At 43.1% G+C, this 13,671-nt stretch overlaps 1 protein-coding gene across 7 annotated transcripts in view; it reads right to left on the bottom strand.

The window, feature by feature from the left end:
• LOC124019626 (nuclear factor 1 X-type-like) overlaps nucleotides 1-263 on the bottom strand; it is a 150,907-nt gene extending 150,644 nt beyond the window's left edge. For all 7 annotated transcript variants that reach the window (XM_046335013.1, XM_046335024.1, XM_046335021.1 and 4 more), the window contains exon 1: nucleotides 171-263. In XM_046335013.1, coding sequence (XP_046190969.1) covers nucleotides 171-248 — 78 coding nt within the window. In that variant the 5' untranslated portion in view covers nucleotides 249-263. The remainder of the gene's footprint in view (nucleotides 1-170) is intronic.
• Between the last annotated feature and the right edge of the window lie 13,408 nt (nucleotides 264-13,671).

The following is a 13,671-nucleotide window of genomic DNA, read 5'->3' as shown; positions in this document are numbered from 1 at the left end:
TTTTCTATGCCCTGTACCTGAGCAACTACCTTCACCCAAATGTCATTTCAATGAAACACATTTTTTAAATTTAATGAAGAGATGGTCAATGGAGAGAAAAGAAAGCGAGAGTGATGGAGAAAGCGAGAGTGATGGAGAAAGCGATAGAGATAGACAGGGAGTATCCCTACCATCCACCATGACCTGGCAGAGAAGTCGTAGCACAGCTGCCACCTGAGCCCTGGGTCACACTGTCTGTCCGACGCCATTCCTGCGCTCACTCCGCCAGCCAAAATCCTCTTCCCGTGATGCCTAATAAATATATAAATAAGTCAATAAGGGAAAACACGGATGGAGCACCAATCAGGAGCTGTGTGTTACCAGGATGCACCCAGTGTGAGTGTGTGTGTGTCTGTGTGTGTGAGGGAGAGGACACGGACACAAAAACACCAAGAAGCCCTCTCCAAGCAGCTGTGCCCGGGCTTTGCCAGTCCTAGTACCCTGCCATATGTAGACTTAGAGAAGCACCATTTCTGAACCAATTCAAAGCTGTGTGTGTATGTGGGGGGGGGGGGGGTTCTATGTACCAATGTGTCCTTAAATAATTTACAATTAGTTTTGTATGCTGGGCTGCCTATTGTTCTGTAAGTGCAGTCCATGGTGGATACATGCTACAAGGTGCTATGAGCCAAAGTCACATTTCAGTGGCTCGTCATTGAAGTGCCTCCATGTTACAGGACATGTACATTTATCTTCAGTCTCTGTGAATAAAAATGGTTGCTACTGATAGTGAATTGAATAAAATGACCATTGACAATAGCTGTGTCCCGTGTGTCCTGTCCTCCTCAAATCACCTTTGTCTTGTGGTTCATTCCCCTTGCGACATGACGTCTTCTTGGTTCCCTCCAAATTCAAACTGGATGGAAGTCTGTTGTTGATGAGCAGAATGAAAACAAAGCCATTTTCCTCAGTGGTAAAAACATTTAGTCACTGCCCATGAGGAAAACATTACTGTGAATTCCACTTATTCAAACTTATTATGGAAAACAAAAAATAAATGTCTAAGATAAAAATGCACTTTCATTGACTTTGTGCTTATTCCAAAGACACCAGTATTATTATCCATAACACTGTTTGCCAGTGTTAGTCATTATTTCCTTCTTACACAGATACCATATAGTCTGTCTGTCTGCCTCACTGTCTGTCTGTCTGCCTCACTGTCTGTCTGCCTCACTGTCTGTCTGTCTGCCTCACTGTCTGTCTGCCTCACTGTCTGTCTGTCTGCCTCACTGTCTGTCTGCCTCACTGTCTGTCTGTCTGACTGTCTGTCTGCCTCACTGTCTGTCTGCCTCACTGTCTGTCTGTCACTGTCTGTCTGTCTGCCTCACTGTCTGTCTGTCTGCCTCACTGTCTGTCTGCTCACTGTCTGTCTGCCTCACTGTCTGTCCGTCCAGTATAGTCACAGCTGGATCATGATACAGATATATGTTTATCCAGGGTCTCATTTGTAGTCATTGACAGACTGTGAAGGAGAGAGCCACCACAACGCCATGTATTCCCAGGTGATTTTGCGTAAGTGCTGCTGTCATCTGTGAATGTTACATGCGTGTGAACGAGTACGCAAGATAGAGGAAAGAGGCTGTGTACGGAGAGAGAAAGAGAGACAAAGCCTGGATGGGGACCCGAGGTGTGGGATGAGTGGTAATTATAGGGCCTGTTATGGTGTGCTGGCTGTTACAGAGAAGCTGGGCTTGGCACGTCACCCCAATTGAATTAAAAAGTGCTAGACGGGACCCTTTTGTGTGACCCCACACGCCTCTTCCCTTCCCCCAGCGCTGTCTTCAATCTCGCCAGCCCTCAGCGGGGCCAACAAGCAGAGGGAGTGGGCGCAATGCCTAGATGACCCCGGGTAATATGGAAATGGCTGGGAAACTCCTAATAATACCTCATCAACACACATACGGAACATACATCCCTCATCTCTTGACTTTATCAAAACCATTCCTGCTCCAAAAGTTGCTGCCAACATAACCACTGCCCTCTTTAGGAACCTCGACTTACCTCTAATATATAATAATAATATAATAATAATATATGCCATTTAGCGGACGCTTTTATCCAAAGCGACTTACAGTCATGTGTGCATACATTCTACGTATGGGTGGTGCCGGGAATCGAACCCACTACCCTGGCGTTACAAGCGCCATGCTCTACCAACTGAGCTACAGAAGGACCACAGGAAAACATTACTCTACAGTTCCCGTGCTGCTATAATGTTATAGAAGTGTTCCAGATACATTTACATGCAGCTCAAGAGCTTTCAGATACTGATGGTGTATACTGTAGGTGGATTTGATCACCAAAAATAGTTTTATTGGCTAAAACCATACCACTAAAGTAATCTGTAGAGTGGTACAGCCGTATCATCCGTACTGTACCTAATAGTGGATGAAGCCCTCTCTGGCCTTCCCTGCCTGGCCCTCTACAGTTTCTGATCAGTAATCACATGTTAGCAATTTTCCACTCAAGGCAAAATGTATGCCTCAGAGACAGGACACACAGACTAAAATGTCAAGTTTACTCGCTCTCCTGCTCTCCCTCACACTCCCGGCATAATGTGCCGACCCACTAGTTTCACTTATTACATTTCAAAGGTTTCTGGGCAAAGTGGTTTAAGAAAAAAAAAGTAACCATGGCATTTTTTTTGGCACACCACTCCACCCGTCTTGCCCAGGACGAGGGGGTTACTATGGCTTCGGTGGGCACATTATAAAGCAGACCATTGTTGGGGTTTGTGTGTGTGTGCCACATCAGGTTGCATGCCAGCGTCCTCTGAGCACCCAGACTCATACGAAACCCAGATCATGAATACGGGCAATGCCAGGTTGTGATACAACTACACCCACACCAAGCCTTTAGCCCTGTCCATTACTCCATCATCACGAGCGTCTGCTAAATGACTTAAATGTAAATGTAAATCACATTCCTACAAGACTTCACATAGTCAACTGCAATACAGTTTCTTGAGGTGAAGCAACTTCAAACCATGTAAAATGTTTCTGTGCATTGTGTACTCTTTCAGCATGCATTGTGTACTCATTGAGCATGCATTGTGTACTCATTGAGCATGCATTGTGTAGTCATTGAGCATGCATTGTATACTCATTGAGCATGCATTGTGTACTCATTGAGCATGCATTGTGTACTCATTGAGCATGCATTGTGTACTCATTGAGCATGCATTGTGTACTCATTGAGCATGCATTGTGTACTCATTGAGCATGCATTGCCCAAGCAGTTTCATCATGTACATAATCAGAAACATTTCTGCTTAAAACATGGGGGAAATGAAGACATATACACACAACCTCAAATAACCTGAAGGGGAAATTGAATGTTTTATTTTTCTTTCTTTCCTACTCAAATCCATTAACAAAGACGTGGTGTAATACAGGTTTGTTTGTAATTGTTTCTGTTCCAAATAGCTCCAAACACTAAGTTACTATGTGTGAAAACCTGGAAACAATTTGTGGTTCCCCTTAAAACATATATGTGAGTGGAGGGGAAGAAAAGCTATTTCAGTTGATAAAAGTTTGGCAAGAGTTGAAACACCCTGGCGACAATAACCTTTGACAGGTGTCTGTTCTTTGGTCCAAATAGATCGTGTGTGAGTTGAGGTGGGGCTGGATGTGGTTGTGGTGTAACAGAAAGACCGGTGGCATGCAGGAGGAACAACCAACCTTCAGGGACTAAATGAGTACTCTGGCGCTCTCTGCTGATGGCTTTGGAACATTGCATTGTGCACCTCTCATTGGCTGTGATTATAGGTGTGGTATTCAAGAAGATGCCTGCAGAATAATGCAATACATACTGAAATGTATGTATACGATTATTTCAATATCTGTCAAAAAAAAGTTGTGTATAGTATTCACAGATTATCATTTGCAAGAACATTGGATTCATTTGTTCCAGAAAAAAAACAAAAAGACCAGTTTGTCCTTCATTCTGCCATACAATGAGACACTATACCAAGCCCTTTACTTAATCAGCTAACCCTATGTACAAAAACCTAATACCCTAACACGTGTGGAACTATAGGTCAACTTAATCTTTCCATAGCTTCTTAAAAGGCCCAGTGCAGTCAAAAACGTGAAATTACTGTATTTTTTTAATGTATAAATGTTTCCACACTATGAGGTTGAAATAAGCTGTGAAATTGTGAAATTATCACAATTCCCTTGGTGTACGTTTTGGCGTGCCTTGTTGTCATCAATAAGAACGAGAGTTCCAAACCTCTCTGCCAATAACAGCTAGTAAACCCCCCCCACTCAGACCACTCCCAGACAGACCTAGCAAAATTGTTACTTGAGAAATTGGTCTTTGCAAAGAAGCTATTTTTCACAGTAAGGTACTTAATCGTTACCCAGAAATGATTCAATATTGAGATAAAAACGAATGCATTGGACCTTTAAGGAGAAGCTTCATTGACCACTGATGTCCTGGGAAAGATGGAAGGCAAATGTAATGTCAAAACTAATAAATGTAACCACCTGGAAAAGACTCTTAGTCAGCCTGGCCAAATAAATACATTTAACACTGTGTCTGACAGGGCCGTTTGGTGGCCTACAGATTAAAGCTTCAAATTAGGCTCTCTCCTGTTCATACCATGAATGCACCCTCTGTTTGACTACAAGGCCTGGGTGTGAGAGAGTGGAGGGAATAAGAGGTTTATATCTCCTCCTGTAGTGAGGGGGCATCCCATTATGATAGAGGACCGGGGAGGGCTTGGTCACAAAGGGTTAAACCTGAGTGTTTTTTTTTCACCACAATAAACAGGATTGGCTTCTTTACATGTGGAAAACAGCTCCAAACAGATTTCAGCACAAGACAGGTGCCAGCATTACCATCTGGTTTGAATTTTACCCCCACTTCTCTCTCTCCTCTATCCTCATATACCACCCAATCCCACTTTGTCCAGCTCTCGCTCTCTCCTGTTGTCTTCCGACCCATCATCAAGCAAGGCTCATTCTCTCCCTGCCTTTGCGGACACTTTTCAAGTACCTGGCTGAAAAGTGAAGAGAAAGCAAAAAGGAATGAATTTACATCACACACACACACACACACACACACACACACACACACACACACACACACACACACACACACACACACACACACACACACACACACACACACACACACACACACACACACACACACACACACACACACACACACACACTTTCCTTTCAACCAATGTACAAATCAGTAAACACTGATTATCACTGTAGGCCACTACAGGTTTCAGGGTGAGGAGTAAGGCCTGGAACTATTAAGTGTCACAATTTGAGATTAAATATTGAACTCCCATCTCTAGTTGTAATTAATTATACATAATAGCTTTAGAGGACTTCTACCAAACAAGACAATGACTGCAGTCTACATCCCATAGCCCCCTACATTTTTCTTAAAGTCGGTTCATGTTATCCTTAGTTGAACTCTTGGCTTAAGGTTCTCACTCACTGGTTTAGTGGAGGCCCGTCAATAAATCCCCTGTGAAAGGACATGAGGCCTGCTGTCGCCAACGCCAAACACAGGAAACCTTTGGGACTCCAAATTTATGTTCCATACTATTCTCTAAACTTGCTCCCACTGACTTGAAATGTGCTGTAAGCACTTAGAGCAACCATTTAAACACAGCCTACAGTTGGCTATTCCTAAATCCGTTGTTTTTGCCTCTCAAGTAGAGAATATAAAGCATTCCAATAAGGTGAGATTCCCTTGTTGAATATAATATACTGTATTTCTGTGAAAAAATGTTTTGTCTGCTATAGTCGAGTTAAGAAAATAGCATAGTTAAAATGAAACCATATTGTATTTTGTGAGCTTACCCAACGTTGAGGGCCAAGTCTAATTTACCGTGTGGTGCCTGTAAATTGGAGTATTATTACTCTAACCTGTGATTTGCGGCTTGCCGGCACGAAGCTCCCGCTAATGAGCCCATTAGGACAAAGGAGAGTCCTAAACAACCAGAAGAAAATAAACAAGCCAGGTGACAAATTGCTACATGGTAGAGTTGAGACTTTGTCGTCACAAATCCACAGCCATTTTCAGCTTGTGCTTTGGTTTCTTCTATAGGTCTACGTTTGAGTTAAACAGAGAGTGACAATATTTTTTGGGAGGCTTAGAGGGGCTTTTTGTCTATCTTACAGGTGCGGTTTTCAAAAGCAGCCCAATTGCCAGGCACTTTTTGGCCGATCTTGAGCTGCTTGCAGTTGAGCTGCTTGCGGGGCCATTTGTTTGCGTACTGGGTAGCCTATTTTATTTACAGAATGCAGCCTTCAACACTGTCACAAGAGGCACTTTTCAAGATTGTCTCTTGCCTACTATAAACCTGTACCATAATGAGTGTGTTCATGTTTCTAAAAGTACCGTCAGGGGCATCATGTACCCCAACAATCTGAGGGGCCACAAAGCAGTAGAGGTGTGTGGGTAAAATCACTAGGGAAGCCAAGCAAGAAAAAAAAGCCATTTTACAACCTGTGTGTTGTGATAATTGTGCTGTTTGCAGTTTAACATGTTAGTTCATATGCCTTACCACTGGTATATGAACTAACAGGTTATACTGCAAATAAGCACAACTATCACAACACACAGGTGAAGTCCACAAAGCATATTACATGTAACAAACAGTTACATGACCTACAGCATGGTCAAGCAAGTTAATGTTTCCTGATATTTTTGGACTACTGAACAACTATTGATTTCGAACCATGTAGAGTTCCCGCAAGTCACAAAGAAAACAGGAGCTGCCTCCACTATTCCAGCACCATTTCAACTTCATCAAATCACCTCTGCTTTGTCTAATACAGTGACAACTAAAAGATACACAAAACTATTTAGTCCAATCAATGTAAGCTAAATATGATGTGGCTGTCCATGGTTCTGACTTCTGTGTGTGTGTGTAAGTAGAAAAAACATGTTGACTCACCCTACTTGTAGAGAAACATCAATGCCCGCCTCCTCACACACACACACACACACACACACACACACACACACACACACACACACACACACACACACACACACACACACACACACACACACACACACACACACACACACACACACACACACACACACACACACACACACACACACACACACACACACACGCTTGTATTTTTTTTTGTCCTGGGCTACCTGGCTAAAATGCATGCTCGCTAGCCTAACTTCCTTTCATGGGCAACGTTAGCTAGTTAATATTAGCCTACTACATCTACCTACATATTGAACTTCCATCCTCTCAGGCCAAGGGCACAATGTATGAATATATGGTTGGATCAGAATCACCATTGTAATCATTGGTCAGTACAGAGAATTAAGTAAAACCACAAGTCTAAATCCCTATCTCCATCCATGGCTAATTTAGGAAAGGGCCCATTTTAGCTAGCTAGCTAACCACTGGATAACAATGAGATGCAACAATTTAAGTTATTTCTGTCAATGACATATTGCTCTCGATGTGATGTGATTGGTGTGAAGCCAAATCCAAACTGGCTTCCCTTGACACTTTTTTTGGGTGCGCCAGGACCATTCACATTTGGGCTCACTCAGTTTACCTCAACACTGATTGGCTGTAATTGTATACTTTTTTTATCAAGGGAGGCAAAATGCTCGCTGGCTTCGATTGCATTCAATGCTACAGGCGGCAACAATGTCATCATCTTTTTGACCAGATAGCATGAGATAGATGACCTACACATACAGAGGGGCGCTGTTTCGCTTGCTCGGATGCTTTCTCCGATGAGATTCATTCAGCCTATTGCGAATTGAAGGAAAATTACGAAACACAGAAAGACTAAATATTAAAGAATAATACACACAACTGGCACAAAGTACGTGAGGATTGCTGTGCGGTGGAAGTAAAATAATTTTCCAAACACCTGAAACAGCTTTTTCCTGCAATCTAGAGCTATAATCATTTTTGCTTAATTCCATGTCAAAAATATGTTTATTTTTCTTACCTCTTGTGTTGTCTGTATCTTCCTAGCTGGTGGCTATTTAAAAAAAAGTAAATATGTTTCTCTGCTAAAATCTGGGTAAAATACTGAAAGCAATGTTAGTCTTATTCAGTACATTTAGCAATTGCTTGGTTTCCTAAAGTCTACCAACCTTGCCAGCAGGTATGCCAGCTAAGATAGCTAGACAAGCTACTCTAACTTCATTGATACCCTGAAATGTTTTCTTGATAGCTAGTTATGAGGTTGGAAACCTATCTGGGCTAGCTAAAGGCAACTTCATAAAATTGCTAAGTGGCTTATAGTATTACAGAGAAACAACAACAAAAACTCGGAGGGGGCATGTGCCCCTGTGCCTCCAATGGGCATGACACCTCTGAGTGCAGACTGACCATATCCCAACCTGCCCATGCATACGTTGGCCTGCTGTTGATGGAGAGGTCATTTGGCAATAGATTCGTTTTTTTTCTGATAATCACAACAGCTGAAAAGAAATATACTTACGCCTACTTGCAACACAGTTATAGGCCTTTTAAATGACATGACATGCCAGTGGCCCTGAAGAATGCATAATCTTTCAATATAGAGATGGTGTGTTGTTTCCCAACGACAATTATGAATTATTGCCCACTACTTTCATTCTCTTCTTTGTAGAGTGTGTGAGAGCGTGACACCCATAATCTTGATGTGCATGTGAATTAGTTAGCATATTTGTTAGTGTACTGAGCAGCAGTGCTGAGCAGCAGTGCTACTCTGTGTGGCTACTCTGTGTGGCCTGTTTGCATCCTCAGCTGCTGCCTCTAATTCACAATTAACTGGACAGAGTCGTCCTCACTCTCTCAGCAGATGGTTTGGGAGCTCCACATTTGTGAGCAAGTGCATGTCTATTGGTTTAGAGGCTGCTGTGGGAGGTAAGCATTGCCCAATGTTCTGAGTCTAGCAGCTTCATGTGCAAGCACAGATAATAAGAAAAAAAACTTGAAACCTCAAAGATCAGGAAATCTCAAAAAGAGCTTCTCTGCCAAGCCTTTCCGTAAAATCCTCATATCATTCTCTGTATCATCGTTAGAGGCGGCCGTTGGTTTCATTCCAGAGTAATCCTTGAGATTATATCCGTGCATGGTGGACAATGGACATATTGTTTTGATTTTGTTGCTGTAATCCAGATCAGTGCTTCAGCACCATATGGAGTAGGCTAGAGGAGGCCTCAGTCAGCAGAACTACTGCATAGACATGTTCTGTGTTGAATACTATTGCAGCACTGTGCACCACATGTGGTTCAATTAGTGAAAATATGTATGAATGTAAAATACATGCTTATACTATTTATTTAGGGAGATACTATCAACCAAGTAATACTTACCATTCAAGTAGATGGTAAAGACAGATATTTCTGACAGTCATAAACACTGCAACATCATGCATTCACATTTCCCAAAAATACAACATGCACACTGAGACTCAGTGTTACCCCAAAATCTTACAGGAGAGTGAAAACAAGGAGGGGATGAGGCCATCTGTTTTACGGTATAATCTGGAGGAGTCACGGCTCATAAAGAAAGAGAAGACTAAGGCCAAATTGACAGTCGGTGGATGGGATGTCATGCGAGCCAGATGGATTTGCCTTGAGGAGAATTTACCCAGTGTGCACAAGTCCAATCCAGCTGAATCACTGCACTCAAATGTAATGTTTGGTTCTGGTGCTGCACTGTGGTTCCGCTAATGGAAACACCAAACATGCTGCTGTAACATTGGTTGACAAGGGCACCTTGGGTTTGCAGATGTTCACGCTGATGACAGATGGTACCTGTGCGGCTAAGGGAGCGATGAGGAGATGTCTGAACCAGCCTTGTGCCACCTGCACTCCTCTTAAACTCCCTCTCTGCACCCCATTCCCATAACCCAAAACAGTGTGTTTGAGTGTGAGTGTGAGTGTGTGTGTGTGTGTGACATTACTCAGCGCCGTGGGATCACAGGGTACCAGGGATTGGCACGCTGCTACAGACAGTGGGTGTGTCTGAATCTCTGGTTGGGTCAGGTAACACAGGCAGGACAAGCTGGTGGCTGGAAGTCCTTCAGCATTTCCACTTCCCTGGAGATGGAACATACAACAGCATATGAGGTCAAATCTATCTGCCACATCAAGCTTCAGATCTCAGGGTTTGCTGGGCTCTAGATGTAGGCCTATATCTTTTCTTTTGTAGTGATAAAATGCCATAAGCTGCCAAAAATGTCTTACTGAAGTGGAAATATGAAATGTGTTTTTCCCATACCGGTATAAAGGGATAAGGAAAATCAAGAGTTCTTAGTTACCAAAAGTATACTGTAACTTGAGCTGATGCACAGGCAGTAGTGATCACATTTGTTGTCAACATTTACTCTAAAACAGAATTTAATGAAATTCTGAAAACAGGCATGGCTTTTTCATCATGACCACACAGTGAAGTGATGGGTTGATACATAAAGGGGTGCCATCATGACCACACAGTGAAATGATGGGTTGATACATAAAGGGGTGCCATCATGACCACACAGTGAAGTGATGGGTTGAAACATGAAGGGGTGCCATCATGACCACACAGTGAAGTGATGGGTTGAAACATAAAGGGGTGCCATCATGACCACACAGTGAAGTGATGGGTTGAAACATAAAGGGGTGCCATCATGACCACACAGTGAAGTGATGGGTTGAAACATAAAGGGGTGCCATCATGACCACACAGTGAAGTGATGGGTTGATACATAAAGGGGTGCCATCATGACCACACAGTGAAGTGATGGGTTGAAACATAAAGGGGTGCCATCATGACCACACAGTGAAATGATGGGTTGATACATAAAGGGGTGCCATCATGACCACACAGTGAAGTGATGGGTTGAAACATAAAGGGGTGCCATCATGACCACACAGTGAAATGATGGGTGATGGGTTGACCACACATGAAGGGGTGCCATCATGACCACACAGTGAAGTGATGGGTTGATACATAAAGGGGTGCCATCATGACCACACAGTGAAGTGATGGGTTGAAACATAATGACCACACAGGGGATGCCATCATGACCACACAGTGAAGTGATGGGTTGAAACATGAAGGGGTACCATCATGACCACACAGTGAAGTGATGGGTTGAAACAAAGGGGTGCCATCATGACCACACAGTGAAGTGATGGGTTGAAACATAAAGGGGTGCCATCATGACCACACAGTGAAGTGATGGGTTGATACATCAACCACACAGTGAAGTGATGCCAAGTGATGGGTCCATCATGACCACACAGTGAAGTGATGGGTTGATACATAAAGGGGTACCATCATGACCACACAGTGAAGTGATGGGTTGAAACAAAGGGGTGCCATCATGACCACACAGTGAAGTGATGGGTTGAAACATAAAGGGGTGCCATCATGACCACACAGTGAAGTGATGGGTTGATACATAAAGGGGTGCCATCATGACCACACAGTGAAGTGATGGGTTGAAACATGAAGGGGTACCATCATGACCACACAGTGAAGTGATGGGTTGAAACAAAGGGGTGCCATCATGACCACACAGTGAAGTGATGGGTTGAAACATAAAGGGGTGCCATCATGACCACACAGTGAAGTGATGGGTTGATACATAAAGGGGTGCCATCATGACCACACAGTGAAGTGATGGGTTGATACATAAAGGGGTGCCATCATGACCACACAGTGAAGTGATGGGTTGAAACATGAAGGGGTGCCATTAAAATGCACGGTGGGCCATGTGTAAAGAGACAAATGACCAGCTCTTGAACCACAGGAAACAGAGAAGGGGAAGAAGGGCTGTGAACAGAGGAGAGAGACAGTAATTACCCCCATTCATCTTCATGGGACCCCAGCACCATGTGATGGAGACACGCCCCTAGCGGAGTGCATCCCCACATTTGATAAATCTCTCCTCAAATGATCCACCACCAGTGGATAGGGCCTCCATCACTCCGTATGCTACCATTCATCATCTCATTAAGAGTATGGGCCAGGGGTGGGTTGAGGACTCCCAACATTGTGGGAGACTTTGAGCTCTACCAAAGACAAGCGGTATGGGGTAGGTTACGGTTGTTCATGGTTGTTCATGGTTGTTTATGGTAGGCCTACGTCCAGTCACATTGGATAATGATTTTTTTTTTTAATCACAAATTGGTTAAATGCAGATGCCATTTTTGGGGGGAAATATTTTGATCACAGGCCACTATCCCTTTACCATTTGAGAGATACATATGTTTCTGCTACTGTTGCATTAGGTCAACAATGTAATAGGAAGCCAGATATTTGGTTGTTTGAAATTAAATCTATCATCAGTCTGTATTTATGTACCCATGTATGTATCTCTGTATTTGTTTACATATGCGAAGAGGATCCATTCGTGTGAGTTAATTTGGTTAAAATGCAACAGTGATTATGTGACGGCACACAGGAAATGCAGTGACATTAAAACTGAACTCTTTGCTGCAAAGTGAGCAGAAATAAAGGCTCTCTCTGGATTACCCCCCCCCCCCCTCTCCCACGGCCCAGGTGGATTAATCTTTTTAAAAGCCACAAGCATCTCTCTCTTTTTCCGCAGACACAGAGGAGCAGGGCACTGAGCCAACGAGTCCCGTAGCGCTCCAAACACATCACTAACCGGATCTCCATGTGGTACATTCATTACCGTAAAATACGCCGCCACTCCCCGCTGAACGCTCTACACTCACCGCCATCGCATTTTCGCCAGCCCCCCTCCCCCCATAAAACCGCTTACGCCGACAGTTCTGAATTGGGCTGTGTCCAAGTTTAACATTAGTGGGTGGGAGCTGTAAGAGTGATTACAGCCACAAGTTATGCTCCAGTGATAGAATCTGCACATGGATTATTCCGTACTCTGCAGTCAGTAAACTCTCTACCATGAAGACGCTGGTTACACCATTGATTTACAATACAGTCTTAACCACAGTCGAATATCCCTCTCTTTCATTTGGATGTGATAATCCCATTGTCCTTTGAACTTTACAGTGATGACTCAAGTGATTTATCAAGGTAAATTGACAAATGGAAACTCAAAGCAAGATCTGAATTGATATAACAAATGTGTCATAGTTCCTCCAAAAACGTTGCAGGACAGCCTTCTCGTCCAATCAGTTTTGTTGTTGCTTTTTTATTTTACAGTATAAACAGTAGTACATCACTGCTGGTAAATTGTATATTTTTAGATTCACTGCGCTTTTATTTGGAATTTGTCTTCATAGCTCGTTTTAAAGAGGAGATGCTGACAAATCTGATTCTTGGTGCCAAATTCTGGATGAAGTACTTTATTTCCAACAAGAGAGGTCTATATTTGGGCCCATATGATTGTTATTTCTTCTTTGTCAACAAATATTAATGCTGACTATGCAAATGTTATATCAAAGCCAAACATGGTGTGTGTGTCAGTGAAGGCTCCTCAGCGGAGGAAGGGGAGGACCCTCAGTGAATTTCATAAAAATACAATTGTAAAACATTTAAAAATGTATCCTTTTTTGATAAATCATACTAAATATAATCACGTCACCAAATAATTGATTAAAACACACTATTTTGCAATGAAGGTCTGCAGTAGCCTCAACAGCACTCTGTTGGGTAGCACCGTGATGTAGCCGGAGGACAGCTAGCTTCTGTCCTCC

Source organism: Oncorhynchus gorbuscha, unplaced genomic scaffold (assembly GCF_021184085.1).
Source record: "Oncorhynchus gorbuscha isolate QuinsamMale2020 ecotype Even-year unplaced genomic scaffold, OgorEven_v1.0 Un_scaffold_645, whole genome shotgun sequence".
Classification (NCBI taxonomy): domain Eukaryota; kingdom Metazoa; phylum Chordata; class Actinopteri; order Salmoniformes; family Salmonidae; genus Oncorhynchus; species Oncorhynchus gorbuscha.
This window is presented reverse-complemented; position numbering and strand designations above follow the sequence as displayed.